The 27,139-nt window shown below is 43.3% G+C and overlaps 1 protein-coding gene and 1 long non-coding RNA gene across 33 annotated transcripts in view; one reads left to right on the forward strand and one right to left on the reverse strand.

Moving 5' to 3' along the window:
• Positions 1-4,418, forward strand: part of TENM3 (teneurin transmembrane protein 3) — a 2,371,016-nt gene extending 2,366,598 nt beyond the window's left edge. For all 32 annotated transcript variants that reach the window (XM_053252610.1, XM_053252608.1, XM_053252605.1 and 29 more), the window contains one exon: positions 215-4,418. In XM_053252610.1, coding sequence (XP_053108585.1) covers positions 215-970 — 756 coding nt within the window. In that variant the 3' untranslated portion in view covers positions 971-4,418. The remainder of the gene's footprint in view (positions 1-214) is intronic.
• Positions 1-26,705, reverse strand: part of LOC128326206 (uncharacterized) — a 67,089-nt gene extending 40,384 nt beyond the window's left edge. The window contains exon 1 of the long non-coding RNA XR_008307889.1: positions 26,662-26,705. This is a non-coding gene — a long non-coding RNA (uncharacterized LOC128326206). The remainder of the gene's footprint in view (positions 1-26,661) is intronic.
• Positions 26,706-27,139: the final 434 nt, after the last annotated feature.

The following is a 27,139-nucleotide window of genomic DNA, read 5'->3' on the forward strand; positions in this document are numbered from 1 at the left end:
GTAAAAGAGAAAAATGAGAAGAACATTGAACATAATTAAACAAAATAGCACTTGTAATAATGGAATCTAATACGTGGATTCAATTAACTCATTGGCACTGTCAGTTGTGGCATATCCCATTGTCAGCTCTAGGCACTGTGCCAATAAATGCATGACTGTCGGAATCCAGAGGCTACAGATGGTTTGTAAAACTTCTGTCTGTTCTTGTTTTCAGCCTATTTCTGGAGTGCAGCAACAAGTGGCAAGGCAAGCAAAGGCTTTCTTGTCCCTGGGAAAGATGGCAGAAGTCCAGATCAGCAAGCGTAGACCCGGCGGCGAAAAATCATGGTTGTGGTTTGCAACTGTGAAGTCTCTGATCGGGAAAGGGGTTATGCTTGCTGTCAATCAAGGCAAAGTGCAGACAAATGTGCTCAACATTGCAAATGAGGATTGTATCAAAGTGGCAGCTGTTCTGAACAACGCCTACTACCTGGAAAATTTGCATTTCACCATCGAAGGGAAGGACACACACTATTTCATAAAGACCACCTCACCAGAGAGTGACCTAGGCACACTGAGACTGACAAGTGGCAGGAAGGCCTTGGAAAATGGCATCAATGTCACCGTTTCCCAGTCCACCACAGTCGTGAATGGCAGGACTCGCAGGTTTGCTGATGTCGAAATGCAGTATGGCGCACTGGCTCTTCATGTCCGCTATGGCATGACTCTCGATGAGGAGAAGGCACGGATATTAGAGCAGGCTAGGCAAAGGGCTCTTTCCAATGCCTGGGCCAGAGAACAACAAAGAGTGAGAGATGGAGAGGAAGGTGCCAGGCTATGGACAGAAGGGGAAAAGAGGCAATTGCTGAGCGCTGGAAAAGTCCAAGGATATGATGGGTACTATGTACTCTCCGTGGAGCAATACCCTGAATTAGCAGACAGCGCTAACAATATACAGTTCCTTAGGCAAAGTGAGATTGGAAAGAGGTAACACACTGGTTGAGCCCGGGCTGCCAAAGAGACTGACTCTGTACCAGTGTCTTCGAAGAGGGAGACCAAATTGTTTTGCTGCATTACTACTTGAGCCTAAATGTACACCTTTGCTCAGATTTCTCTGTAGCACAATCTGAATAGACTCTACAACAAAGAGAGAGCCTTCCAGAAGAATGATACTGCTCAAAAGAAAAACTGGGTGTGTTTTTCCTGAATGACCTTAAAGGTGATCTGCTTTAAAGAATATGTTTACATATGCATATCGCTGCACTCAAGTTGGACTGAAAGTACTAGAAGAAAAGCCTCAAGGGCTTGCAACAGGCTGCCGATTCCTGTGAGGCACTGTCTTTAACTAAGAAACAGATCCATACAGTGTTTCCAAATATTACTAAATTGCTTACAAGAAATAGCCTCTCTCTCCTCCTCTCTCTCTCTCTTGCTCTCTCCCTCTCTCTGCATAGGATGTGGTATATATCTCTGTTCATTTTAAAATGTGGGGCAAAAACTCTTATTTATGGACACCCCAATGGCTTTAAACTGTGCTGCTTTCTAAAAGGACATTGGCACAAGCAATTTATGCTACAATGAGAATTTAATAATGGATTTTACAATGATTACGTGGTTTGCCTTGGGCGGGAATGGCAAGTAGAATCCTTGTCACAGAGAAGCAAAGGAAACCTTGATTTTTTTTGTAAATTATGTGAGACAAGTTGTTTATGGATTTTTATATGAATTCAATTTACTGTACATCAAATATTAGTCTCAGAGGAGTTAATTTATGTAAAGTGTTTTAAAAAGTTTATACTTAAAATAAAATGATAAAAATGTGCAGTGTGTGAATTTTTTTAAAGGAATTGCACCTTTTGTTATGTTATAGCTGTACAGTATAAAGAGTTATATTGTAGAGATATAACAGTGTATAACTAATGGACAGAAGTGTTAATATTTTTGTATTAGGTTTAAAAATGGTGCATTTTTCTCTTTTGACTGCTCCTGCGAAAGGACGGAGTGGTCCCAAATTTCTAGGCAATTGGACTGCCGCTCTTTTCTCTTCCTCTACCTTTGTCATCCCCTCAGCCAGCACAGCTTCATCACTCACTTCTCGGAGAGAGAGCACCTAAATAAGACACATTTATTATGATGGAAGACTTTCATAGGTTGGACTTGCCCTAAAGGTGCATTTATTCTTTTTTGCAACTCTGGTCTTTTGTTTTGTTTTGGCATGTGATGGAAATTGTGTTATGCAATGGAAGGAACGCTGTCTCAGGTGCTTAGCTTATTTATGTGAATGGCAATATTGTAGCTCTTGTCCCACTCAATTACATCATATGAAGGGCAGGGCCTCCACCTTTGACTTGCCTTTGAAAGAGACATTTTCAAATAGGAAGTGGAAAGTTAGCAGCACTTGTAGTGTAGGTAGCTAGAGCAGTAAGCTAACCAAATACCCTGGCCTCTAAATCTTTTATGCCCCCGAAAAGAGTCACTGTGAAGTCCAAAAGGCAAATGGGGAGAGTTTAAGCTTAGTGCTTCATTCATCCACATCAAAAGGCTACCATACAGTCTAGTAAGACCAGCTCATAAGGATGGCCCAATATAATGTGTTAGGGCTTGAGAAGTGCAAACAGCAGAGTTTGATTTCAGCCACTACTCAGTCTTTGTGAACCAGATTTCAATCCCAGATCTCAGCTGTGGGACACCTAAAAGACAATGCCTCTGATCATGATCTGAGTGCATTGTTCTCACCACTAACTAACCACAACCCCACACTGGGAACTGGAAGGGTGCAATTTCCACACCAAATGGCAGGGCTTCCTGGCAGGCTTAAGTCCCAGCATTTTTATTTTTTTAAAAAACAAATCAGCCACTGAGGGACAGTCTTCTCTTACCGATTACTATGCCTGATAATTGTCTTCAGAGGGATCTAAAACATATCATGTCTGCCATCTACAGTATTTGTTCTACCTATTTCAGTAGCACAGAATTCATTAGCTCTTCCAAAATTCTTATATTCTCAGCTTCCACTTAAAAAAAAATAATGTTATCCCTTACACTTGCAGGGATCTCTCTCTCACACACACACCTTCTAAAACCTCGTATACCAGGAAATCTGCACAAATATACTCTTTAGGTCCTTGTCTCTGCCTGTATGGCACCCCCTCATTTTATCAACATCCCAGGTCCAAAAAGTTCGCTTTTTTGCAATTGGACTGAATTATACAATATTAAATGTTTGCCGTTTGTTCATTTTTGCATCATCGAAGAGGGGAAAGTCAGAGAGATACATAATCATTTTAAGTCCATCCCCCACCCTCATCATTTTTCTGGGCAAAAGCCCTTGCAACTGAGTGCTGTATTCAGCTTCAAAATTGTTTTAAAATATTTTTGGGGAACGTAAGTGAAATGGTTAATTTTCATTGTGCTGTACTTGATATTCAGAATGCTAATAAATGGCAGGTGAATGTGTCATATATATGAAGGGAGTTATGTGAATTGAATAAAATTAGTTCTATAAATGCTTTCTGCATTGAGATTCTGTAGCATTACATGTGCTCTCAATTGCACAGTAGAAGTGCTTGTCAAACAGGCTGTGAGTAGGTCAAACAAGTTACCAAAGCCACAGTATCAGTGCTATCTATTACTATCTGTTTCCTCCTTGAGTAGAACCTATGGAACTGCTGACACTTAGAACAAAAGCTGTTTTATTAAATGTTGAAGTACAAACGAATTGTTTGTTTTTCAACCATGACAGAGCCCAAATTGAGAAGCCACCATTCACAAAAACCACTAATAAGTGCCATTGTTTCCCATCTTATTTCTAATGTGGGGAATGTGAGATGTTTGCAGTTCTGTTGGATAGGTTTTCAACAGCATTGTATTAGAGTGCTTTAAGTACTATCTGTGGAATTAAGCTCATATGCAAAAGTATAGTGGAATGTTCTTCTGTTGGAATACTGCAACAATATCCTGTGTATAACTTGTCAGAATGGAACTAAACCTTTTACATCATGTGCCCTTGTTTCTTCTCTCTCATTTTGGCACCAATTTAACACACCAATCAATATTTTATCTTGATGCTCATCTGAGTGAGATGAAGGCCAATTAGCAGTCTTTTAGTAGGTATAAAATAGCCTTTTTCATGATAAAAAGGTGGGGGGAGGATCTGGACATGCTCCTACATGAGACATGACTGTGGGGAATATGTAAACAAAATACTTTTTTTAAAAAAAAAAACTGTATTAAACTAATTAGCCTATAAAAGAAGGAGATTCAGAGTATTTTAGGCAAAGCCAGTCAAAATGCTTTCATGCTATTTTGAAATGTAAATTTTGTCTGATTTGTATTGTTCTTTAGTTTGCCTTCTAAACTTTATATGTGTCCTGATTTTTTCCACAATTTGATGACTATAGATTGCATCTAGGCTTTCCAATAAAAGCCAAGCCAATGTGTCTGTGTTTAGATTTGTTTTCTTAACTATGTGCGTCAAACATTATAACTGTGTTACTGCTTTTCTGTTTCTGCTTGTAGATGCAAAGTGATCCAGTTGTACTAGTATTGATCCATTTGCTACACAACTGGGAGTTGTTTCCCGCCCCTTCTGCCCAGTAGCCCAGACTGCTAGCTCAGCAAGGCAAATTAGAGAAACATTAACTACATCTCACATGGTTAAGCATCACAAAGTGATGATTAACTATGCATCACAAAGTTAGCATCACAAAGTTAGAAGAAAATGAGAAACACCAGTCCCTCTCATGTTAAAAACAAGAGGACCTAATTAAAGCCATTGATTATAAATTACCAGTTTAGCACAACAGTTATTCCTATGCTGCAGAACTTTCAATCCACATTTACACCATCTCACTGGAAAGGTCTGCCTTCAAAACTTTTTGTAAGTGAGTGAATGTATGCTATGTGTGTGTGTGTGTATATATATGACAACTGCATGTTTTGATGTTAGTTAGAATAGGCAGACTTCTTCACGCTTGCTTTGTAGTGACAACTGCATCTTGATAACATGTTGATCCAGCACCAGCACAAACCAGGTCACTCTGTGTAGCTAAGTCTGACCTATTTTTTACAAAACACTAACTGGTTACAGGACTTGGTACTTTCACACTTCGAAATTGAGAACAAGAAATCTGCATTTTACAACGAAAAGATTGTCACTCCTGTAATAATTCATAGCGTTTTATAAAGTAATTAATGAAAGCTTTATAATACATCACACTTACCTAATGCTTCAGAGAGTGTTCAATGTTATCTTGTAATCTTTACAAAAAGCCCTATAAGGTAGGTCACTGGTTTCAGATGTGGCAGACAGTGACTTACCGAAGGCTACCTAGTGAGCTCATGGCAGAGGCAAGATTTGGACTGGAATTTTGTAGCGCAGTCTCTCAATATAGTCATAAAGTAATTCAGAAATGTATTTTTAAAATCTATATTTTCAACATGAGATTTTTTTAAGAACTAAAATATGGCTTGCAAATTGTATTAATAGCAGAGTTGTTAAAATCTGCATCTGTTGAGGTGTCATTTATGATGTATTCATAAACCTTACTAGGAACCTAAGATTAATTGAATCTATATTTGGGCATGAGGGTAAACTATGGACAGTGTGGAATGCAAAATACCAGTTATTAAGATAACCTGGGCAATCTTCCTGCTGTTAGGTTCTTTTGCTATTTACTCCCTCCCCAACTCACTGCTCTTTTTAATGGGTTATAGGGCAAGGAAAGTGGCTTAGGATGAATCAGACATGAGGGTCCTGCACATCTATAAAGGCCCAATACAAGGCTGTGCTAGGATCCAGATCCAACTTAAGGACAGCAGCTACAGTTGGGACTCAAAAATAGGGCAGTCACTAATAGGAGAATTTCATAACTAAGGATGTACCCCCACTAATTTCTCTGAATAAAATACTAAGCAATTAGAGGTGACCATATTATTATTATTATTATTTGCATTTATATCCCGCTTTTCCTCCAAAGAGCCCAGAGCGGTGTACTACATACTTAAGTTTATCCTCACAACAACCCTGTGAAGTAGGTTAGGCTGAGAGAGAAGTGACTGGCCCGGAATCACCCAGCAAGTGCCATGGCTGAATGGGGATTTGAACTCGGGTCTCCCTGGTCCTAGTCCAGCACTCTAACCACTACACCATGCTGTCTCTCACCCAGCTAGTAAAATAAAAGCCATAACAAAAAACAAAAAAGCCATAAATGCCATTAAAAAGCCATAAAAGCCAAAACAAGTTAGAGCTAACACACCATTTCAAATGCAGTTGGTTGCCTCATACTTAAGCAGGGGAGTTGTTTAACATTTGGGTCAGTTCATGCAACCAGATTGGAATAAATAGATCCAGACTGAGCTTGCTGCTTGATGTTGCCATATGACTGCTGCATAAAAATCTATTTATTTACTACATTTATATCCTGCTTTTCCTCCAAAGAGCCCAGAGCAGTGTACATGGTTATATTTATTCCTACAACAACCCCATAAGATAGTTTCGGCTGAAAGATAAGTAACTGGCCCCTGAGTCACCCAGTGAAGTTGATGGCTGAACAGGGATTTGAACTCAGGTCCCCCCAGTCCTTGTCCAACACTCTAACCTAAGAGACTGAGTGCAATGTGGAATTTACAGAGTGGCCTATAGACCACAACTTACATCTGACAAATAGTTCCAGCTGTGAAGTTGAGAACATGTCAGACACACTGCAGATTTGCTCTGAATAACTGGAATGATCATCAGGACTATTGGCTATATTTTGCTTCTGAAACAATGGTTTGCACTCTGGCCTTTGTGCTGCAATCATTTGCATGATTTTCATGATCCTGATACCAGGAGAATGGTACATTAGCCAATCATTGATGGCTGTGAATGCTTTCGTTAATGTCCCCAGGACGGGACTGTTGGAAGCCCTAAGCCTCTAGGCCACCAGAAGCACAAAGTACTCTGGTTGGGGAGGGAGAAGGGAAAGGAGTTAGGAGCTCATGACCATCACCTTTATTTTGTTGTTAGTGAAAAAATTGGTTTGATCTGAGCCATAGGCTTTCCCATTAGCTGAAAATAAGGGACAAATGGCATCCCATAAGGGACAGGCAATTTGGGGCTGAAATAAGGATAGCCCTGCTAATAAGGGACTATTGGTAACCCTAGCTGCTCGTGTAGATTGGGCTCAGAAACAGAAGACAGAGGGGCAAAGTTAGTGGAGGAAAAGAAGCCTGTTATTATTAGTAAGTAAAGTGGTATTTAGTGTTGCAGACTGTTCATCTGATTTTAAGATATATGTAGAGAGAGAGAGAGAGAGAGAGAGAGAGAGAGAGAGAGAGAGAGAGAGAGAGATGGCAGCTAGCACTGCAAACTGTTCAAGAGGAGAGGACTAACTGGTGAAGATTTACATAAATGTGTGTGCAATAGGATTTACATTTATTCAAGTATAAATGATAATATATTTTATGAAGCTTGATATCATTAGATTACAAACTCTAGAATGCACATATAAATAATTCACATAAACTATGCAGGGCGGTGGCTGACATCCAGAGCAATGGAGCAAGGGTTCAATGAGAGCTGCATCCTCACAGCCAGAGGGTTCTTCACTGCTCTTGTGCCTGTGTGTGTAGACACGCGATTTTGGGCAATCGTCTATACCCTTCAGAATACCTTCTGATACCTTCAGAAGTGCCCCATGCCTTCGAAAGCAATATCCCTGAGGGTCAGTGTTCCAACAGACGATGCTGAATGCAAGTAACCAACAGACGATGTCAATGCAAGTAACCTAAACAATTATTTTCCATCAGTATCACTTTTATAAAAATGTCTTACCAATCAAATCCCAAATCACATAAATCACAATACACACAATTAGCTTGAGGATGAAGCAAGTGGCTTCATGAGAGTGACACCCATCCTGCGACAGCTTTATTGGTTACCAGCCCACTTCTGGGCTAGATTCAATGTGCTGGTCTTGACCTTTAAAGCTCTACATGGCTTGAGGCTAGGGCACCTGTCAGAATGCAGCCACCCATATGAACTTGCCAAGGCCCTCTGCTCAGCATCTCAGGCTCTGCTCATAGCCCCACCACTAACAGATATGGTTGTCAGGGACTAGAGACGGCCTTTTCAGTTGTGATTCCTCGGCTTTGAAATGGGTAGAATGTCTCATCGAGTCGGTGTCGACTCCTGGCAACCACAGAGCCCTGTAGTTGTCTTTGGTAGAATACAGTTTTTTAGCTTTTTATTCATAATGTTTAATTTGAAAGTGGTTTTAGCCTGGTCTTTTGACTTGTTTATCTTTATCAATCTTTTATTTTATGTTGTATCTTTTTTATTAATGTTGTGAGTTGCCCTGAGCAGTAGTGTACTGGAGGAGTGGGGTATAAATATTTTAAATAATAAATTACCATGTAGCAACTTAGGAAATTGGATTGTACCCTTACCATTAATTAATGCAAGAAATGCAGCATTCCCCCCCCCAAATTACAATTGTTACCCTTGCTCCTACAGAAGTGAATTGAATGGTAAGTTGATTAGACCAGCTGTGGTCTAGTCAATTACACTATTAAGGAAAACATATTAAAGGTCTTGAATGAACTGAAGAGAACAAAAGTAAATGCCATTAAATTGAAAACTAATTTGTTGTTTTAAACAACAGATTCTTGAAAATGTAGATGGTTATGTGGGAGGGTAGTCTTTAGTTCTAAGTGGAACTAATGGAGTGTACTTTTCACTTCTTTTAACATATTGCCTCTTACCCCTCCCATCTGTTGTCAATTTGGTTTGCATCTGACTCAGCACATGAGTTACAGTCACAGAAGTGTGTTACCTATATTTTAAGTGATCGCCATATTGAAACAAGATGGTAGACAGGCAAAAAGATACCCCCAGCAGGGTTTCCTATGACCCTCTCACATGTGCTGAGAATTTGATTTGCATGGATTGCAAATGCAAAGTTAATAGAGGGGGACACACAGGGGCGTATCTAGGGTAGGGCAGGCAGGGCACGTGCCCTGGGTGCCACTTGAAGGGGGCGCCATTTTGTAAAATTAATTTTTTTAAAAAATGGCTGCCAAAAACAAAATGGCCACCGTGCATGCTCAAATGGCCTCTGTGAGGCCCTAGGTCATGCCAGGCCTTGCAGAGGCCATTTGAGCATGCGCACTGGCCATTTTGTTTTCAGTGGCCTTTTTTTTAAAAAAAAAAAGATTATTTTTAAAAATGGCCACTGCACATGCTCAAATGGTCCCTGAGAGGCCAGCCGAGTGAGGGGAAATCTTTTTTAAAAAAAACAACACCCAGCCTTTAGGAAGCCCCCCAAAGGGGCTACAGGTAAAAAACAATTAATATAATATAAGACACTGTACACATATTCAGACTGGCACTATGTACAGAGAATCAGGGCTTGTGACTACTGAGCTGACGCTTATGAGCTAGGATTGTATTCATTTGCTCTTACTTTGCTTCTTGTGATAAGTGAGTTAAATGTGATGTCTTGCTAATATGGCTATTAATGGTGAGTTTGTCTTTGAATCAGTGTGAAATCCTTAATATTAAGGCCCACTGGGAGTTTCTTGCTCTCTTTCTCTCATTTTAACTGTCTTTCTGAAAGACTAGAATATATTCCAAGCAGTGACACAGTTTACTCTGCATATCCTTTAATTATTTTCAGAGTATCTGGGAAAAGTCAAATTCTCCATTGATTTTTAAAACTTATGTAATGGTGATGCTACAATGCATAGTAGAGAATTAGACAGGCACTTCTGTTTAGTTTTCCAAGTACACATACTATTTGGGTATTTCATGAGCCCCCGCATACTGTAATTTGTAGTTTTCCAGCATTTTTTGGTCTGGCTATGTCCACTGCTAAATAGTTTTTGAAATATTAAAAGATTAATGAGCTTGACTTGTATTTTTCAGCCGATATTATGGTAAAGTTATCTCAAAGATGGGTGTCAGATGCTTGGACAGAGGGCACAATTTCAGTGTTTGCCCTATGCGCTATTTTCCCTAGATACGCGTCTGGGGACACACATACATGCAGACACACATGGACACAGCAATCTCATAAGCCTTCCTCCCCACAGAAAATTGGCTTAAAATGGGCTGTATGATAAAGAGCATGTTTGCACATGTGCAATACACAGCTATGTGCACATAATTAGCAGAGTCATAAAGGAAACACTTATTTTCTATTTGTAAACAATGTATGAATATATAAAATATACTGAATCAGGCCATTGACCCATCCAGCTCAGTGCCGGCTAACTGGCTGCAACTCTCCCAGATTACAGACAGAGGTCTTTCCTAGCCCTACCTTCAGAGGAGCCTGGAACCTTGTGCATTCAATGTATGCCCTGCCAGTGAGTTTGGCTTCTGTCCTGTTATCAAGGGCTACCTGATAAGTGGTTGTGTACACAGTCCCTTCCATACTTAAAAAGAACACTTAAAAACATCAACAACTAACTGCTCCAAGGAACAGGAAACTAACAGCTGCTGGGGAATGGGAAGTGTGATTACCACCATATGATTGCAGAGTCAGTTTGACCAGAGACCATGGAAGGACAGAAAAAATAGAATGTGTGTACCCATAACACAGAGAACAACAATGCATCTGTGCAATGAGCAAGCAGACTAAGACGGAGGAGGAGGAGGAGGAGAAGGTTTGAGGGTCTGGCTGTCGTTTCCTCCCTCCCTCCCTCCCCCCCACAGCTCGGACTTTACATCTAGCCCTCTGGGTTTGTGTTTCCATCTTGCCCTGACGAGGAGCTGCCTGCCAGCCTGTTGCCTTCAGAAAGCCTGACAACTAACACCTGTGTCGGTCAGCAGTTCTTTGTGGCAGAAGGGGCTGCTGGGAAGCTTTAGAGACCCATAAATACTGCTGAAGACACGCCGGCGGCATGGCCAGCGGCCTGCCTGTAAGCGGCCGCCAAAGGGGGCCGGCCTTTGGGGGTGGGACTGAGGGCTGGAGGGGTGGTTGCTTTGTGGGTGGGTGGATTTTTTTTGGTCAAGTGCTGTTTTTATTGCCCTGAGTTGTGCCAGGCCTAGTTGATGAGATGTGTTTGGGCTCTCCTGAAGGGGATGATGCAGGGGGTGCGCTTGGCAGCCTTGGGGCAGCTATTGTTGTAGTGGTGGGGAATAGAAGAATTGGCGCTGGCAGAACAGCTGGCCATTACAGGGGAAGAGAAATTAGTAATTTAGTAACTATTTCTACTTCCAACTGTTCTGACAACTCTCAGGCCTTGGGGAGCAGCATCAACTACCCACAGAGCCTGACCTTGCTCCTTTGTAATGCCAGGTCAGTTCAAAATAAGACCGAAATTGTTCATGATTTGATCATGGATGAGGGAGCTGACCTGGCATGTATAACTGAGACCTGGTTGGGGGAAGCGAGTGGCCCAGTGTGGGCTCAGCTTCTCCCTCCAGGTTACTCTGTTGTGGAGCAGGTTAGGGGAAGTGGGTGGGGGTGTGTGGAGTGGCTGTGGTCCATAAAAATACTATCTCCCTTACCAGGGCCCCTGTGAGACAGTTGACCTATATTGAGTGTGTATTTTTGAGGCTGTGAACTAGGGATAGGGATAGGGAACTAGGGATAGATTGGGGATTCTGTTGGTGTACCGTTCACCCCGCTGCCCAACTGACTCCCTAACTGAGCTGACAGAGCTGGTCGTGGAGTTGGTGTTGGAGTCTCCCAGGCTCTTGGTGCTGGGGGACTTCAATATCCACTTTGGGACTGGCTTGTCTGGTGCGGCTCAGAAGTTCATAGCGGCCATGACAACTATGGGCCTATCCCAATTAATTTTTGAACCAAATCATGTTGCCGGCCACACACTGGATTTGGTCTTCTGTTCGGATCAGGGGGGTGTTCTGTGGGTGGGGAATCCGGTGGTTACCCCATTGTCATGGACGGATCACTACCTGGTTAACGTTGGTATCACAGTCACAATCCACCCCTGCAGGGGTGATGGACCTATTAGGATGGTCCACCCAAAAAGGCTACTGGACCCAGCAGGTTTCCAAAAGACCTTGGAGGGTTTCAATGTTGGTGCGGCCGGTGATTCTGTCGATGCCCTGGTGGGAACATGGAATAAGGAATTCACCAGGGCAGTAGATATTATTGCTCCTAAGCGTCCCTCCAGACCTGCTTCTAAGATGGCCCCCTGGTACACGGAGGAGTTGCAGGGGATGAAGCGGCTTGGTAGGTGACTGGAACGCAAGTGGAGGAGAACTCGGCTCGAATCTGACAGGATGCAGCATAGAACCCATTTGAAAACCTATGCAATGGCAGTGCGCGGCAAAAAAGCGTTTTTGGTCGGCGCGCATTGTGTCTGCCGGTTCACGAACGGCAGAGTTATCCCGGGTGGTGAGGAGTATAATCTCTGCTCCTTCTGCCTCAAATCAGTTCCCAGAGAGACTCTGCTGTGACATCTTTAGTGGGTTCTTTGCAAATAAAATCTCCTGTATTCGGGCCGACTTGGACTCCACTATTTCTGCAGGGTCTGTGAGGGAGGTATCCAGCAATCCCTCTTGCCGTGTTAGGTTGGATCAGTTTCAATCTGTGACTCCTGATGGCGTGGACAAGCTGCTTGGAGCGGTACAGCCTACCACTTGTTCTCTGGATCCTTGCCCGACCTGGCTGCTTCGATCTAGCGGAGAGATTGTTGGAGATGGCCTAGTTAATATCATAAATGCATCGCTGGGGGAGGGTAGGGTGCCTCCTTGTTTGAAGGAGGCAATAGTTAGACCTCTTCTTAAGAAACCTACCCTCGATCCCTCAGCGATGGATAGTTATAGGCCAATCTCCAATCTCCCCTGGCTGGGCAAGGTAATCGAAAGGGTGGTGGCTAACCAGCTCCAGGCGGTTTGGGAGGAAACGGATTATCTAGACCCATTTCAAACTGGCTTTAGAACGGGCTATGGGGTTGAGACAGCCTTGGTCGGCCTGATGGATGACCTTTACTGGGGAATCGACAGAGGGAGTGTGACTCTGTTGGTCCTCTTGGATCTCTCGGCGGCGTTCGATACCATCGACCATGGTATCCTTCTGGGTCGCCTGGAGGAGTTGGGAATAGGGGGTACTTGGGGTTTTAATGAGCTGTACGCCATGATCATCACAATTATAACAAATTAAGGCTTGACTTATCTCGCTTTGCATGTAATGCGTCTGTCTCATATATCAGTTTCACCTTTTAATTTGCATTACTGAAATTAATGGACTTTTGCACGATATTCTAATTTTCCGAGTTTCACCTGTAAAGCCCTGAATGGCTTAGGCCCGAGTTACCTTAGAGAGCGCCTTCTTCTGCGTGATCCCCACCGCACATTAAGGTTATCTGAGAAGTGTTGTGGTCCAGGCCTGATTTATATGCTCATTAGCTAGCATACAAAATTAGGCCTGTCCCATAGTGTCACCAAGTGACCATGTAGGATCTGGGCGCAAGGAAGAAAGGAGATCAAACCAATCCTAAAAGATTCAATGGGCTTTATTGAGTATAAAAGAATAACAACATCAATCTAGCTGAGCAGAAAGCAGAACACTCTATCAATATTACAAACAGTATTTAAACAGAATATCCTAGCCAGCACCAATATTCAACCAGTGTTCCTAACACACACATGTGTGTGTATTAAATCTTCCTAAAGCCTAATATAATTAAGATATAGACAGAAAAAAGGGGGGGTAAGGAAGGTTGAGGACTGGCATGGTTTGGGGAGATCAGGAATTAGTAGAGGGACGAGGGGAAGGGAGAAGAAGGGGAAAGGATGATGGGATCCAAGGCAGCATATCACCAGGATCAGAGGCTTGAGAGCAGTGGATCTTTCAGCCGAAGGGGCGAGGCTTCTGGCTGGAGACAGGAGCTTTGGGATCAAGCATGCAATTTGCTCAGAGCACGGCTGAGAGTCAGAGCACCATGGCTGGGGAAGTCTTGACTTCCCACTGCGCAGTGGAAGTCACAGACAGTTCCTGTCCATGGACAGAGTTCCTGCTTGTTGCCCTTAACAGCAAACTCTGGGATTGCTCGTGAGCAGATCTTGCATGTAGGCACAAGATTGCTAGCTCTCTGTCCAGTAGCCTCATTCTTTATAGTTGTATTTTCCTTTGATCTCTCATAGAGTCTATTCAAATCTCCATCTTTTCCTGGGTCCCCAAAAAGGGGTGACAATGCTGTTACCTTTTTGATAATGTCTTTTAATTATTCAGGATATTGGCCAGTCTAGAGAAATCTGAATCCCATCTTCTGTAAGCTGTGGGCTTAGAAAGGGGGGGGGGAAACACTGCCCCAAGCAAATCTGCATCTCTGAGCTGCAAATGGGCATCTTTCCCAGATTTGCCAGCCTGACCCCAAAAAGGTGTTGAAGTGTTAGTAAAGTAAGAATTAAAGTCTATAGGTGTTTTCTTTGTATGCATCTACCTATGTTGAATTTCTATAGAGAGCAATTGAGTCAATCATTGACAAGGATTAACATGGACTTCTTGCAACAGGAGAGGGGAGATCAGCCTCTGGCCTCTTCCACAGACATTATTTGATAGTGAGTCACATTTTAGCATTTGGATTGTTTGGGCCTGGCTTTTGTGCTTCCTTGAGTACCCATTTCACAATACAATACTGGATCGCCTCTTCCCTCACAGACCAGTTGAGATCTGGGGTGTCAATTCTCCCTGAGCCCAGGCATTAATTCATTTCTTAATATAAAATGAAATCAGACACAGGCCTGAATTCCATATACTTCTGGGTTGGTACCTCTGAGTCTATTATGTTGTGGTGCCTATAACAGGAGGTTCATCTCCAGTTACCACCAGCTTGTCTGGTGGCAACTCAGAGGCGGGCCTTCTCTATAGCTGCTCCGGGGCTGTGGAATGTGCTCCCTGCGGAAATCCGTAATTTGAATTCTTTGTTAGCCTTCAGGAGAGCCCTTAAAACGTATTTGTTTGGCCTGGCTTTCCAGGGTTTTTAAATTCTAACCTGATCTTGGGGCTTTTAATTACTGGAATTGTTTAATTGCTGTTTTAAAATGTTTTTAAATTGTTGATCGTTGTTATATTGTTTTTAATTTGTTTTAGCTTTTTATTGTTTTAGTGGTTTGTTTTAAATGTAAACCGCCCTGAGCCATTTTGGAAGGATTGATTGATATAAATCAATCAATCAATCAATCAAACAAACAAACAAACATAATAGAACTTCCTGATTAACTGCACTGGTGCAGCAGGAAAAGGCAGTTTTTGTTTTCCTCTGTGCCACCTGAAAACACATGTTTGAGGGCTGCACAACCCTTAGGGTCATATTTTGGGGTAGAACTGAAGGCTTCCTGGGGAAAGAAAGGGCATCAAAAATTGCCACTTCCTTCCTGCATTAGTAGTTACGTGGGAAGTTCTTTGGGGCAACTCTCTTACTACCCCTGGTGCAGCCCTACTCTGTCGGTCAGCCATTCATCTTGAACATGAACATAGTCATGTTGATTTGTGCACATGTATGAGCAAGTGCTGACATTCACATAAATGTGGCCGGGCAGGGGCAGATGCCACCCATGAACCTTCCACTGAAGTGAAGGCTTTTGCCTACACTGAGATCTCCACATGCAAACGTCCATAGTATGAAAGGATACAGGGGATCTTATTAAGTTTAGCTCTGGCTGCGATAGAAGCTTTCCACCATTCTCCTTCCACTGCCCCTGCCAGCTTGTTCATTGATTCTGCAAGTGGAGGTCTCTTGATATTAGTTAATTACTAACAACTTTTAGGTAAATTGAGTGAACCTTTTCATTTCATGACTTGACTTGAATCATGCCGTGGAGGAATGGGAATTCCTGGAGCCCAGTGTAGGGGGAAAAACAGATTCAAAGTTGCCAGTAACATCATTATGCAGTGTAGAGTTAATGGGGTCCAAAACACAAAGTTAATCAAGTCTTTTGGGACCAAGATGAGGAAATATTCTGAAACTATGAATGAGGCTACCACAAACAGAAAGGCTGGCTTGGTAGCCTCTTTATTGCAGGTAAATATGCTCCTTCTTTGTAACTTCACATATTGGGAATTTGGAGGAAACAGAACAGGCAAGCACTGAGACCTTTTACCCTAACACTATTACTGAGTAATTGCTGCACCTAAAATATGCAATGTTCCAGGAGGTAAAATTACAACATCTAATTAATCTGAGGCATTTGGCAACAGAAAACTCACACTTGACCCCCTGGGAATGTGTTGTTTCCATCCCTCACTGAAATTGTCCCCATACAATTTAGTAGGCAATGAAAGCAATAGGTTTTCCACAGGAATCACTCTGAAATCTATCAGGTTTAATAGAAAATGGGAGCCTTACCCTGAGTTGCTTGTTTTAAAGCCTTTGCAAAGAATTCTACAACACAGAAAGAAGCATCTAGTGCATTTTGTAGCCCAAAGACAGGTTTAAACCTGACATTCTGCAGGATTGTTCAGAGATTTTCATAGCAAAATATGAACTTTTGAATAAAAGCTGGTGCCTATAAAATAGTGGCCATGTTTAATAGCTCTGTGAAGCCTCTGGCTCACAGCTGGACTACTGAAGCAGGCATAGAACAAAGAGTTGTGTGTCCAATGAGGCAGCCTTCTCCACTAAGGCTAGACTAAGGCTAGAGCTGTATATATCCAGTGGTATGTAAATATGATCAAACAAACAAATATACCCAGCATGCACAGGGAAGGGCAAATTTCAGGATTCCTACCTTCCCCTCAGATTGTCCTGTAACTAGTGGAATCACACTTGGGGAGCTGCTTTTGAAGTTGCACAGCCACCCCAGCGGGTCCATTACCTCGATGGAGGGCTGTGCAGAATGTAGCTCATCACCATAGTTGTTGAAGGCAACCTGAGGACATAGCCCTCAGGTTCCAACCTGGAAATAGTCCCTGAGGGTTGTCCCTGAATACAACCCTCGGGGCATAGTTCCACTTGCAACAGAACACTTCTGGGAGAAGGAGCGATGGGGGTTTGAATGGTGCCCATTGCTCCTCCCCCTGGAAATGCTCTGTGACACACAAAAGTATTCCCCAAGGGCTGCATGACCCTCAGAACCATATTTCTAGCAGTTTCAGCACAATCTAAGGGGAAAGTAAGAACCCTGAAATTCACCCTCTCCTCTAGACACAGGGCAACATGCAACTAGCCCATTGCTCCAAAGCGGGTGCACAGCTCACATTATGTGCCCACCTCAGTAGTCTGGATGTGAGCCTCTGTCTCCAAATGAAAAGCCATTAAATGGGCAGTTCTTGCCATGAGAATCGGAGGATGTTTTCTACACCAGCCCTCCATAATGTCTGTAACAAAAGGTGGGGGAGGGGAATCCTCTTTGAGAAACCAGTGCATATGAATGTTTATTATGACCTTTATATCCCACGTTCAACTGAAGATGCCCAACTTGGCCCTGAAAATTGGGCAAAGAGGCACTTTTCAAAATGGTGATTCTCTTTATATTAAGAAGAAGGAAAGCAACTGATTTTCCAGCTCCAGAACAGCATCCCTCAAGGGGCTATTGCTGGTATCTTCCTTGTGTTTGTTTTTTAGATTGTGAGTCCTATTGTATCACCAGTCATCTCCTCCTCCACTGGAAAGCAGCACATTATAGAAAGCAGGCGGTATAGAAATTGAATTGTGTCCAGGTGTCCTAGGCTGGAGTCTTAAGTAGGTAAAAGGTAAGGTGTGCTGTCGAGTCGGTGTCGACTCCTGGCACCCACAGAGCCCTGTGGTTGTCTTTGGTAAAATACCATTGCCATCTCTCATGCAGTATGAGATGATGCCTTTTAGGATCTTCCTATATCGCTGCTGCCTGATATAGGTGTTTCCCATAGTCTGGGAAACATATCAGCAGGGATTCGAACTGGCAACTTCTGACTTGGTAGTCAAGCCATTTCCCTGCTGTGCCAGTAGGTGACTTAAGTAAGTTTAACTGAACCCACTTTTCTTCCTACTCAGGCAGTTTGTGGCTTAAGGTGCCAGAGACACTCAGTTGTTAGCAGGTTACAAAAGTATCTCTGCATTTCTTCCCGCCTGTTCTGAACCTTGAAATGGCAGTCCGAAGCAACTGCCAGTCAAGGCTTTTCATTTTCCACTACTGTCATTTAAGTTCAGTTTATGGGCCCAAAAGTAACATAAAGATTTGTAAGACCATTACAAGTGCACTTTGTAATAAGAGAGCTTTATAGAGATTTTTTATTTTAAAAAAGTAATTTCCTCTGGATTTTGATTATGGGACTTCAGGGGAGGCTGATTTTAAAAGGGTCCTTGAAAACCAAAATTCTTGCAGGAGCAGCAGCTTTAAAAAGCTCCCTGAAAATGCAAATTATGTCTGGCATTTCTCCCACTTCTCTCTCTCTTTGCTTGAAGGGGGGTGGGGTGGGGGAAATCCTAGCTACAGGCTGGAAAGGGAAGAGGGGGGAAAGCCTGTCGCTAACATCTCAACAACAGCAAGGAGTCCAAGTTGCTCCACTCAAAAGAATTAAAAACTTGGTGTCTTCCTGAAAAAGAGGACCAGAGCTTTCCACCTGAAACATTCCCCGGTAGCAGCAACCTGAACAGAGAGGTAGGCCTTTGAGCGAAGGCTGTCTTTCCAACATCCACGGTACTGCATGGCTCCCCTTCAAGTTATGCAGACAGATACACACGATTATGATCTGCTCAAATCATAAACAGGGCTTAGCCCCATGAAAAACCTGAGAGCTAATCAATCACCCATTCCTCCTCACTGGCTCTGCCACAAGTGTGACATTAGCAACCCCTGGTGGAGGAGAGAAGCTGGGACGAGACTCAGAAAGTGGGTGGGGGAGGGGGGAGCCAAGGATGCCTGCTGCTGCCATTTGAGCCGAGTCTGCATTTCTTTTGCTATTGTTTGAAGAATTCTAATTATCCTGCATTTTAACAGCTTAGCACTGCCCACAGAGTTTCACAAATAAAGCCTATTACTGCTGCTTCATGCTTCAGCTCACTGATGCCCGAGCCTTACACACACACACACACACAATAAGGGGGTGGGGGGTGGGGTGAGCACTCCCTTAAGAGTTCTTGTCACCTCAAGCAGAAACGTTGTCAAACAACGTTCCTCTCGCCTGGCAGATCAAACTGGAGCTTGCTGCCAATAATTGTTTCCTGGTCAGTCGAGTGTGGCAAGCCCTGCACCAACAACACCTCTTGACACCTTATGAAGTACCGTATGCCAAGGCCACTGTCCTAGTTATCTGTTCAGAGCTCAGCCCACCAGGCAGCAAAGAGGCCAGAGGGGGCTGGAATGGAGACCTGCAAAATGCAACTCCCCTGTTAACATTACGAGTGGGGTGAATGGAAGGTGCTGCCAGGTCAGCCCACCAGATTCATCCTGGGAACGGATAAGCAGCTTCCTCAGCCGGACTGCCTTGTCTCATTCCATATGTAGACTCTGAGCAAAGGCGCCCCTCCCCCCCCCCACCCCCACCCCCACCCCCCCCACACACACGGCTTGAAGATTGCCTGATGATCTCTTATTGTTCCTATTTGGATGTCCCCTGGCACCTGAACACTGACCAGCTAGGCTCACTCACCTCTCAGCTGGCAAAACTTTGATTTTGTTCCAAGACTATAATCCTATTCAGCCATTACATTGCACACACATGCCAGTGTCCTTACACATGTGTATGGTTTTGTGTGAATGACTGTACATGTATCCATTTTTAGAATGAACCTGGATACAGGTCCCTCTGTACCCTGTGGAGTACAGATAAGAAACATACTCCTGTATGTGAACTGAGCACAAAAAGTGTGTTGTGAGCATCCGCAGGACTTTTTCCAGGAGGAGGCAAAGGCTGCAATCCTATACCGATTTACCTGGGAGTAAGCCTCATTGAATTCAATAGGATTGGCCCAATCTGAGGGGAGCTTTTCCAGCACCATGGTAGGCAGGTGAAAACTTGGCTTAAAGTGAAAGTGGATCCATGTATATAGCCATGTATCCAGGGCTATACAGAGCTGGCTCTACAATGGTCCCTACCAGCTGAGTGGGCTTCTAATCTGCTGGGGGTTCCTGCAGGATGACTAACTCAGAAATTGCCCATTCAGCCCACTGAACTGGGGCTGGACTACTGTGCCCTGGTGGTGCTGAAGAGAACCCATAAGCAACATTTCCCCCACTTCCTCTCTCATGACAGCAGCAGGGTAGAATGTGTGGCACAAATTAAGTGCTACAGTGGTGGAAGATTTGGCCTTTGACTTTTGATGCCTGTGAAATATTGAAATATTGCTAAGGGCTTATTATCACTATTGTATGCATGAGTTATGACTTTTTATAGCTGCTCACATTTATTGTGGAAAACAATTTGAAGTCTAAATATACCAGCGCCTCCAGAAGATGGCTATTAAACTGTCTTCAACTGAGTGTCCAAACACACGCTGCACTAAAGCCATTTAATTTGCTTAACATTAGCTCGCTAGCAATTAATATGCCTGCCATAACAAGGCCCATAAAAACCGCTAGCAGTAGGGGAGTGAAATGATTATAACGTTTTTTCCCCTTTCAGCAATCCCTATCTCCAGTTTGAACACTGTCAAATCTTTTTAAAAGCGGAAAAAGAAGCTGAGCTGCATCTGAGCAGCTGTTGTTTACTGAAGCAATAATTAGCAACAGGGATGGAGTTAAAATACCTGCTACCTGATATAAAAGCAAAACAGCGCGCACACCCGCTTGCTCGCCTGCATGTCCGTGCCCCCAACCTGCCAGCTAGCCAAACCAAAACAACCAACAATACAAAGAACAAGCTGCTGCTGCTGAGGTTTCTTAATTTGTTTTATTAAACATTCAAAAGCCTCCCACATTATTACACACAGCTCATTTAGGCAAACCTGCTTGATGCCACAGAACTAAATTCCACTAATTCCAATTGGCTTTACTATGTTTCTCTGGATAACTACTAGTCAACAGAAGTAAGTAGGGATTCACAGGTGCCGTATCCCCCAAGGAATGTCTGTATCTGGAACACAGGAAGATAGGACACCGCCTTCTCCTGAGGCAGACCATTGGTCCATCTAAGCAGTGGCTCTCCAAGATTACAGGCGGAACCTTTCGCAGCCCTACCTAGAGATGCCAAGGATTGAACCTGGAGTCTTCTGCAAGCAAAGCAGATGACTTAGCAACTGGGCTACAGCCCCATCCCTGAACTCATACACTGGTTCCAAAAGATACCCCTCTTGTTTTCTTGATTTTGCAATAGCATGGGGGTGCAAGGACACCTTTTAAAACAAAAAATGTCTATGAGAAAGGAGGGGGGAAATCATAATGTCAGCCAGTGTGCCAGTGAGGTGTAGTGCATGGTGTAGCACCAGCGTGGTGTAGTGGTTAGAGTGCTGGACTAGGATCGGGGAGACCCGAGTTCAAATCCCCATTCAGCCATGAGACTTGCTGGGTGACTCTGAGCCAGTCACGTCTCTGTCAGCCTAACCTACCTCACAGGGTAGTTGTGAAGAGAAACTTAAGTATGTAGTACACCGCTCTGGGCTCCTTGGAGGAAGAGCGGGATAGAATAATGGCTGGGTAGAGAGCTCTGAAATTTGGTTAGACAAGTAGTAGAAGATGGCAGGACACTGTGTATTCAAGTAAATCAGTCCTGCCATTGATTTTTTAAAAATAAGTGATTCTCAGGTGTGATTTTGGCGGGGCGCAATTTCAGATGTTATTGCAATTTTGACTTAATTATTTTTTAAAAAATCATTTAAAAAATCAACTCCTGGACCAATTTATTTGAAATTAAATACACTGGCTTCTGCCATCCTCTGTTACCTGTGTGCCAAATTTTGGAGCTCTCTGTTCAGCTATTACTGCTTTCTGTATTCCCTCCTCTCTTTTCCTTAGGGACCTTTTGGTTTTAAAGGGTGTCTTTGTGCATCCACACTGGTTCAAAAGGATTTCTCTCTTGTTTTATTCATTTTGCAACAACATAGGTGTGCAAAAGAACTGGGAGAAAAAACTGTAATCCTTGTTAGAGAGCTCAGGAGGGCAGGTTTCTTTATCTGCCCTAGCTACAGCGGAAGTGCACAGGGAAGGAAGCAATGCTAATTAGGCGTTAAATTGCTGGTTGTCACTTCTTCTTCCCTAACTACACTGTGCTTTCCTAGCTTGTAGTCAACACTAACTTGAATATTCCAGAGGTGTGAACACTTGTTAAAAATAGGAAATAAATTATAAGCAGTCATATGTTCACCCAAGTAAATATCAACCGGAATTAGATGCTCAAGAGGATAAAGAAAAATGTGCTGCAAAGCAGGAGGGTGCGGGAGGGAATACCACAAGGTAAACCAGCAGCTGCCTGTGGTATCAGCTGTAATATTCAAATTAGCTTTTAATGGTGCAGCAACTCAAAATGTTTTCTAAGAGCCTGTCCTCTTTCGCCATCAAAAACAAGCAAAATAGGTTAAAGTAAACACTCAGGAGGTGACAGCACTGGCTCACAGACGGAAATTCCTTCCTGACAGCCTGCATTTAAGGCACCCTAGCAAGCCTGCAGTGCACAACCCAGCCATTACACACCATCATACTGTGCACCGAAACCACCAAAATGAGCAGTCAAAGCACCATGAGTAAGTGACAGCCTTTCTTGCAGTGCTTCCTCAGGTTAGCAACAACTAGGGCCTTTACTATGATCCAAGTTTCTTTCTTTTTGTACATTTTGGGGGAAGGTTTTTTTTTAGAAAAAGGCAACTAAGGGAGACATTATTTTTATAAAATTATGCATGAAGAGAGAGAAATATTTCTCCCCTCTCTCGCACAACACTAGAATCAGGGGTCATCCCATGAAACTGGTTGCCAGGAAATTTAGGACATTGTAGAACTGGAAAAGGTGCAGAAGAGGCGACCAAGATGATCAGGGGCCTAGAGCACCTTCCTTGCGAGCTGGGGCTTTTTAGTTTAGAAAAAAAGACAACTGAGGGGAGACATGATAGAGGTCTATAAAATCATGAAACGTGCGGAGAATGTTGACAGAAATAAAATTTTCTCCCTCTCACCTAACTTTGGAACCAGGGGTCATCCTATGAAACTGAATGCAAGAAATTTAGGACCGACAAAGGAAGTACGTTTTCACACAATGCATAATTACGCTATTGAATTCTCTGCCACGAGATATGATGACAACCAACTGCCTGGATGGCATTAAGAGGGGTTTAGATAAATTCATGGTGGACAGGTATACTAGTCTGAGGGCTATAGGCCACCTCCAGCTTCAGAGGCAAGATGCCACTAAATACCAGTTGCAGGGGAGTAACGGTAGGAGAGAGGGCATGTCCTCACCTCTTGCCTGTGGGCTTCTCAGAGGCATCTGGTGGGCTACTGTGTGAATGAAACAGGATGTTGGATTAGATAGGCCTTTGGCCTGATCCAACAAGGCTATTCTTATGTTCTTAGGACCAATTAAAGGAAGTACTTTTTCACACCATGCATAATCTATGGAATTCTCTGCCACAGGATGTGGTGATGGCTACCAGCTTGGATTACTTTAAAAGGGGCTTAGACAAATTCATGGAGGACAGGTCTATAAATGGCTACTAGCCTTGGTGGCTACAAGTTACTTCCAGGCTCAGAAGCAGAATGTCTCTGAATACCAGTTGCAGGGGTGCAACAGAAGGAGAGGGTGCATGCCATGGGGCACTGGAAGAATGGGATGTAACCCTTTCTCCCAAGCCAGCTTCCCCATCTAACTTGTCTCTTCAGACTGCGACTTGGGGGGAAACATACAGATTGCTGCACCCTATGTCCCCAATCAACCCCAGTTGCACACTTACAGGTACTTGTAACTTAAAAAAAAAGAAAAAAAGAGGGATCCAGAACTCAGATGTCCCATATCACAGCTGGACTGAAGGCAGCAGTCCACTTCCCCCTTGGTGGGGTAGGGAGGCAAGGGGTACTCAGTCAGCTTGCTACTTGAAACTACCAATCTACACATGAGGCAATGCCTTTGTCAGTCAAAACTGTTTCTTGCAATGTCTGTGTAGACATCTGGAGGAATATTGCACAGAAAGTGAGTATCTTTTGAATGAACTAGGTAAAGGTAAAGTCTGCCATTGAGTTGGTGTTGACTCCTGGTGACCACAGAGCCCTATGGTTGTCTTTGGTAGAATATAGGAGGGGTTTACCACTGCCATCTCCTGTGCAGTATGAGATGATGCCTTTCAGCATCTTCCTATATCGCTGCTGCCCGATATAGGTTCTTTCCCGTAGTCTGGGAAACATACCTGCAGGGATTCAAACTGGCAACCTCTGGCTTTCTAGTCAAGTCATTTCCCTGCTGTGCCATTAGGTGGCTCTGTTTGAATGAACTACTCACCTCCAAATTTCAACTTGGAAATGGATCCCTAGACTATGACTGGACTGGGGGTGTTTAGTGTGAACTCTTCCGGTTGTTTCCAGGAATCTCCTGGGAGCAGCATGAAGCCAGAGTAAAGTTCACTAGTTAAATTCTCTCTTGAAGGATTCAGCAAATGGAAGTGCTGACATGGAGAAGAAAATTATACAAGTCCACATCTAGGATCTCTCTCGTCATGGTACAATTTTATTGAACATCCCACATCTTCCTTCGGCATATCAGATCCTCGCAGTCCATATCGTGTATGCCTGTCTACATGGTTTGCATCAGGGCCATGATGCATCCACACACCTTTGCAGGCTGCAGGTCTGGCTTTGTATTATGAGCTTGGGAAAGACACCTTCATTTTCAAAAAGAATGCTTACTGGATTTTTGGTTGCGTCCTCAAAGGTAACATTACAAGCACAGGAAACTGTCAAACAGAGGAGGCCTGATGTTGGCAACTAGTACCATCTTCTTGTACCCCAACATTCCAATGCAGAGAGGAAGAAGTCAGGCTCATCTGCTTAGAGAATGTCTTGTTCAGAATATTAATTTCACACACAACCCTCCCTATTTCTCTTTTGCCTGACATCTACCATCCAGGGCTGACTCTGAGCAAAAAGCAAGTGATTGAAAAAGCAGCCACAAAGTGGAGAGGCAAACCTGGATAGCCTTTTTCCTACCATGGATATCTTTAAAATACAGGCGCCTAGGCCAGAGGTTTGCTTGAATCCCAGAGCTATAAGGGCTCAGAGTGCATCCTGTGGCCATTATCACAGACTTGCTCCACTTAAGAACAAGCGTTTTAGCATTTTAGCAAAGACCTGTGCCTTAACTCTCAGTTTCCAGACTGTTGTTATCTGACTTCCTGCCACTCAGTGAAATCGTGTATGAAGTTTCTGACTTGTGTTAAGCTCCTCCAGGGTGGGGAGGGGGAAGCTGATCTTCAAAGGGGAAAAAACAGCATCAACTACTGATTAAAGTGTGGCTTTAGCAGTACAGCTCGAACGCAACTGGGTGCATCTCACATGGCACATTCTGATTAGGGGCGTGCAGAAAACTCAAAGGAAAGGTTTTTCTTTTTCCAGTTAGTTGATAGGCAGAATGATGAAAGTTTTAAGGCTGGGTTTGTTTTTTGTTTTTAAGCTGCTGATTTAAAACACAAAATGCAATTGAAATAAGTGCAGTAAATCCAATTAGTCACTCTGGCTCAGTCCTTTTATTAGTTTCATCATGGAGATTTAATAGGTTATTTGGCCTGTCTAGAGGCAAGAGCACTTGCCCCAAGGGAGATCTCCACCAAAATGTACTCTGTCAAATTAGTGACTGAGGCACAGAGCCTGATTTGCAAGGGGTGGACAGTCCACCATGCAGCTGCCCTGAAACAAACAAAGCACACACTTCAAGTATTCCCACAGCAAGAGCTCCCTCCTCTGGCCATTGACAGAAATGCAAAACCAAAGCATGGGGAGCACAAAAGCAGGGTCTTGGGGGCAAATGCTTACATGGCTTATGTTATGTAAAGAATCATATGCATTCAGGCAGCTCAAAAATCTTTGAGATTTTAGCTCACAGAAATGTCCTGCCCATCCACACAACTGAGGAGGCAAGATGTTATTTCATTCATTCATTCATTCATTCATTCATTCATTCAATTTCTATACCACCCTTCCCAAAATGGCTCATGGCGGTTCACACAGAGAAATAACAAATAAATAAGATAAACAAAATGTTATGTCTCTCCCCAGTAAAGGACACCAGTCAAACGGCAGTTGTATATGGGTGCTAATGAAAGAAACTAGCATTAGGACAACTTTAGAAATGCTCATCTCAGTTCCAAGAGGTGCAACCAGTTGTGGTCCCAGTCAAAAAGTGCACCGAGAGGCCAAGTAAGTTTCAGGTAGATACACGTGTAAGCAATAGATCTCAGCACTGGAGGAAGCCTCAGCAGTGCTTCTCACAGTACAATCTGCCAGCAAGTCATTAGGATGTTGCTGGTTGGGCAGAGGAAAGTCACAACACATTGCTTTTTGCAGTAAGCAGAAAATAGAGCCGTTTTCAAGAAAATATACTTTCTCAATCTTGGTTTGGATTTTTTTCACTCTCACATTTATCCTAATAATATTAAAAACAAAGCCCCTCCATTGGGTGCTCCTCCATTCCACTGACTGACTTCTCAGCCTCTGCACAGATCTACTGCCAGGTCTTAGAGCCACAGAGCAGAAGCTTAGAATCACAAGCCCCAAATCTGAAATCAATGGCTTTATGAGCTTGATTTACTTGATAAACGAAAAAAACAACACAACATGATTATTTGGCAGTGAGTAGCAACAGTGTGTACAGACATTGGCAATAAGCAACCTACCTGTTAAGTAACAGTGCACTTCACAGCTGCAGAGGTTGGAGGATTTAATTCCATTTGGTCAGCTGGGAGTGGAGCCAATCACAGTTTGACTTTTCCTCTCTCAGGCCCAGCACTATTGCCTCAGAGGCCATTCCCCCGGGGTCATTATGTAACTTGATGGTTTGGGTATCTGAATTTGGTTGCTTTCCTTTTAGTTTCTCATCCCATTTTTCTTTTTGTATCAGATTGTAAATCTGTGGGCAAAACTGCTTCATGTTTTATCATAATCTATGCAAGCACATAAATAACCTTTAATGAAGGTTCCTTAAATTAATAAATTAATGAATAAAGACTAGGGAAGTTAAAACAGAACTGCTTCTGGATTACATTCTGTTACCTTGAGCCACACACATGGTATCCCTCTGCCCCTAGAAAGCATAATAAGAAAGCATGCCCCATTACTGGTGTGTGCAGACAAGACAAATCTATTCCAACACCA

This window comes from Hemicordylus capensis, chromosome 5 (assembly GCF_027244095.1).
Source record: "Hemicordylus capensis ecotype Gifberg chromosome 5, rHemCap1.1.pri, whole genome shotgun sequence".
NCBI lineage: Eukaryota > Metazoa > Chordata > Lepidosauria > Squamata > Cordylidae > Hemicordylus > Hemicordylus capensis.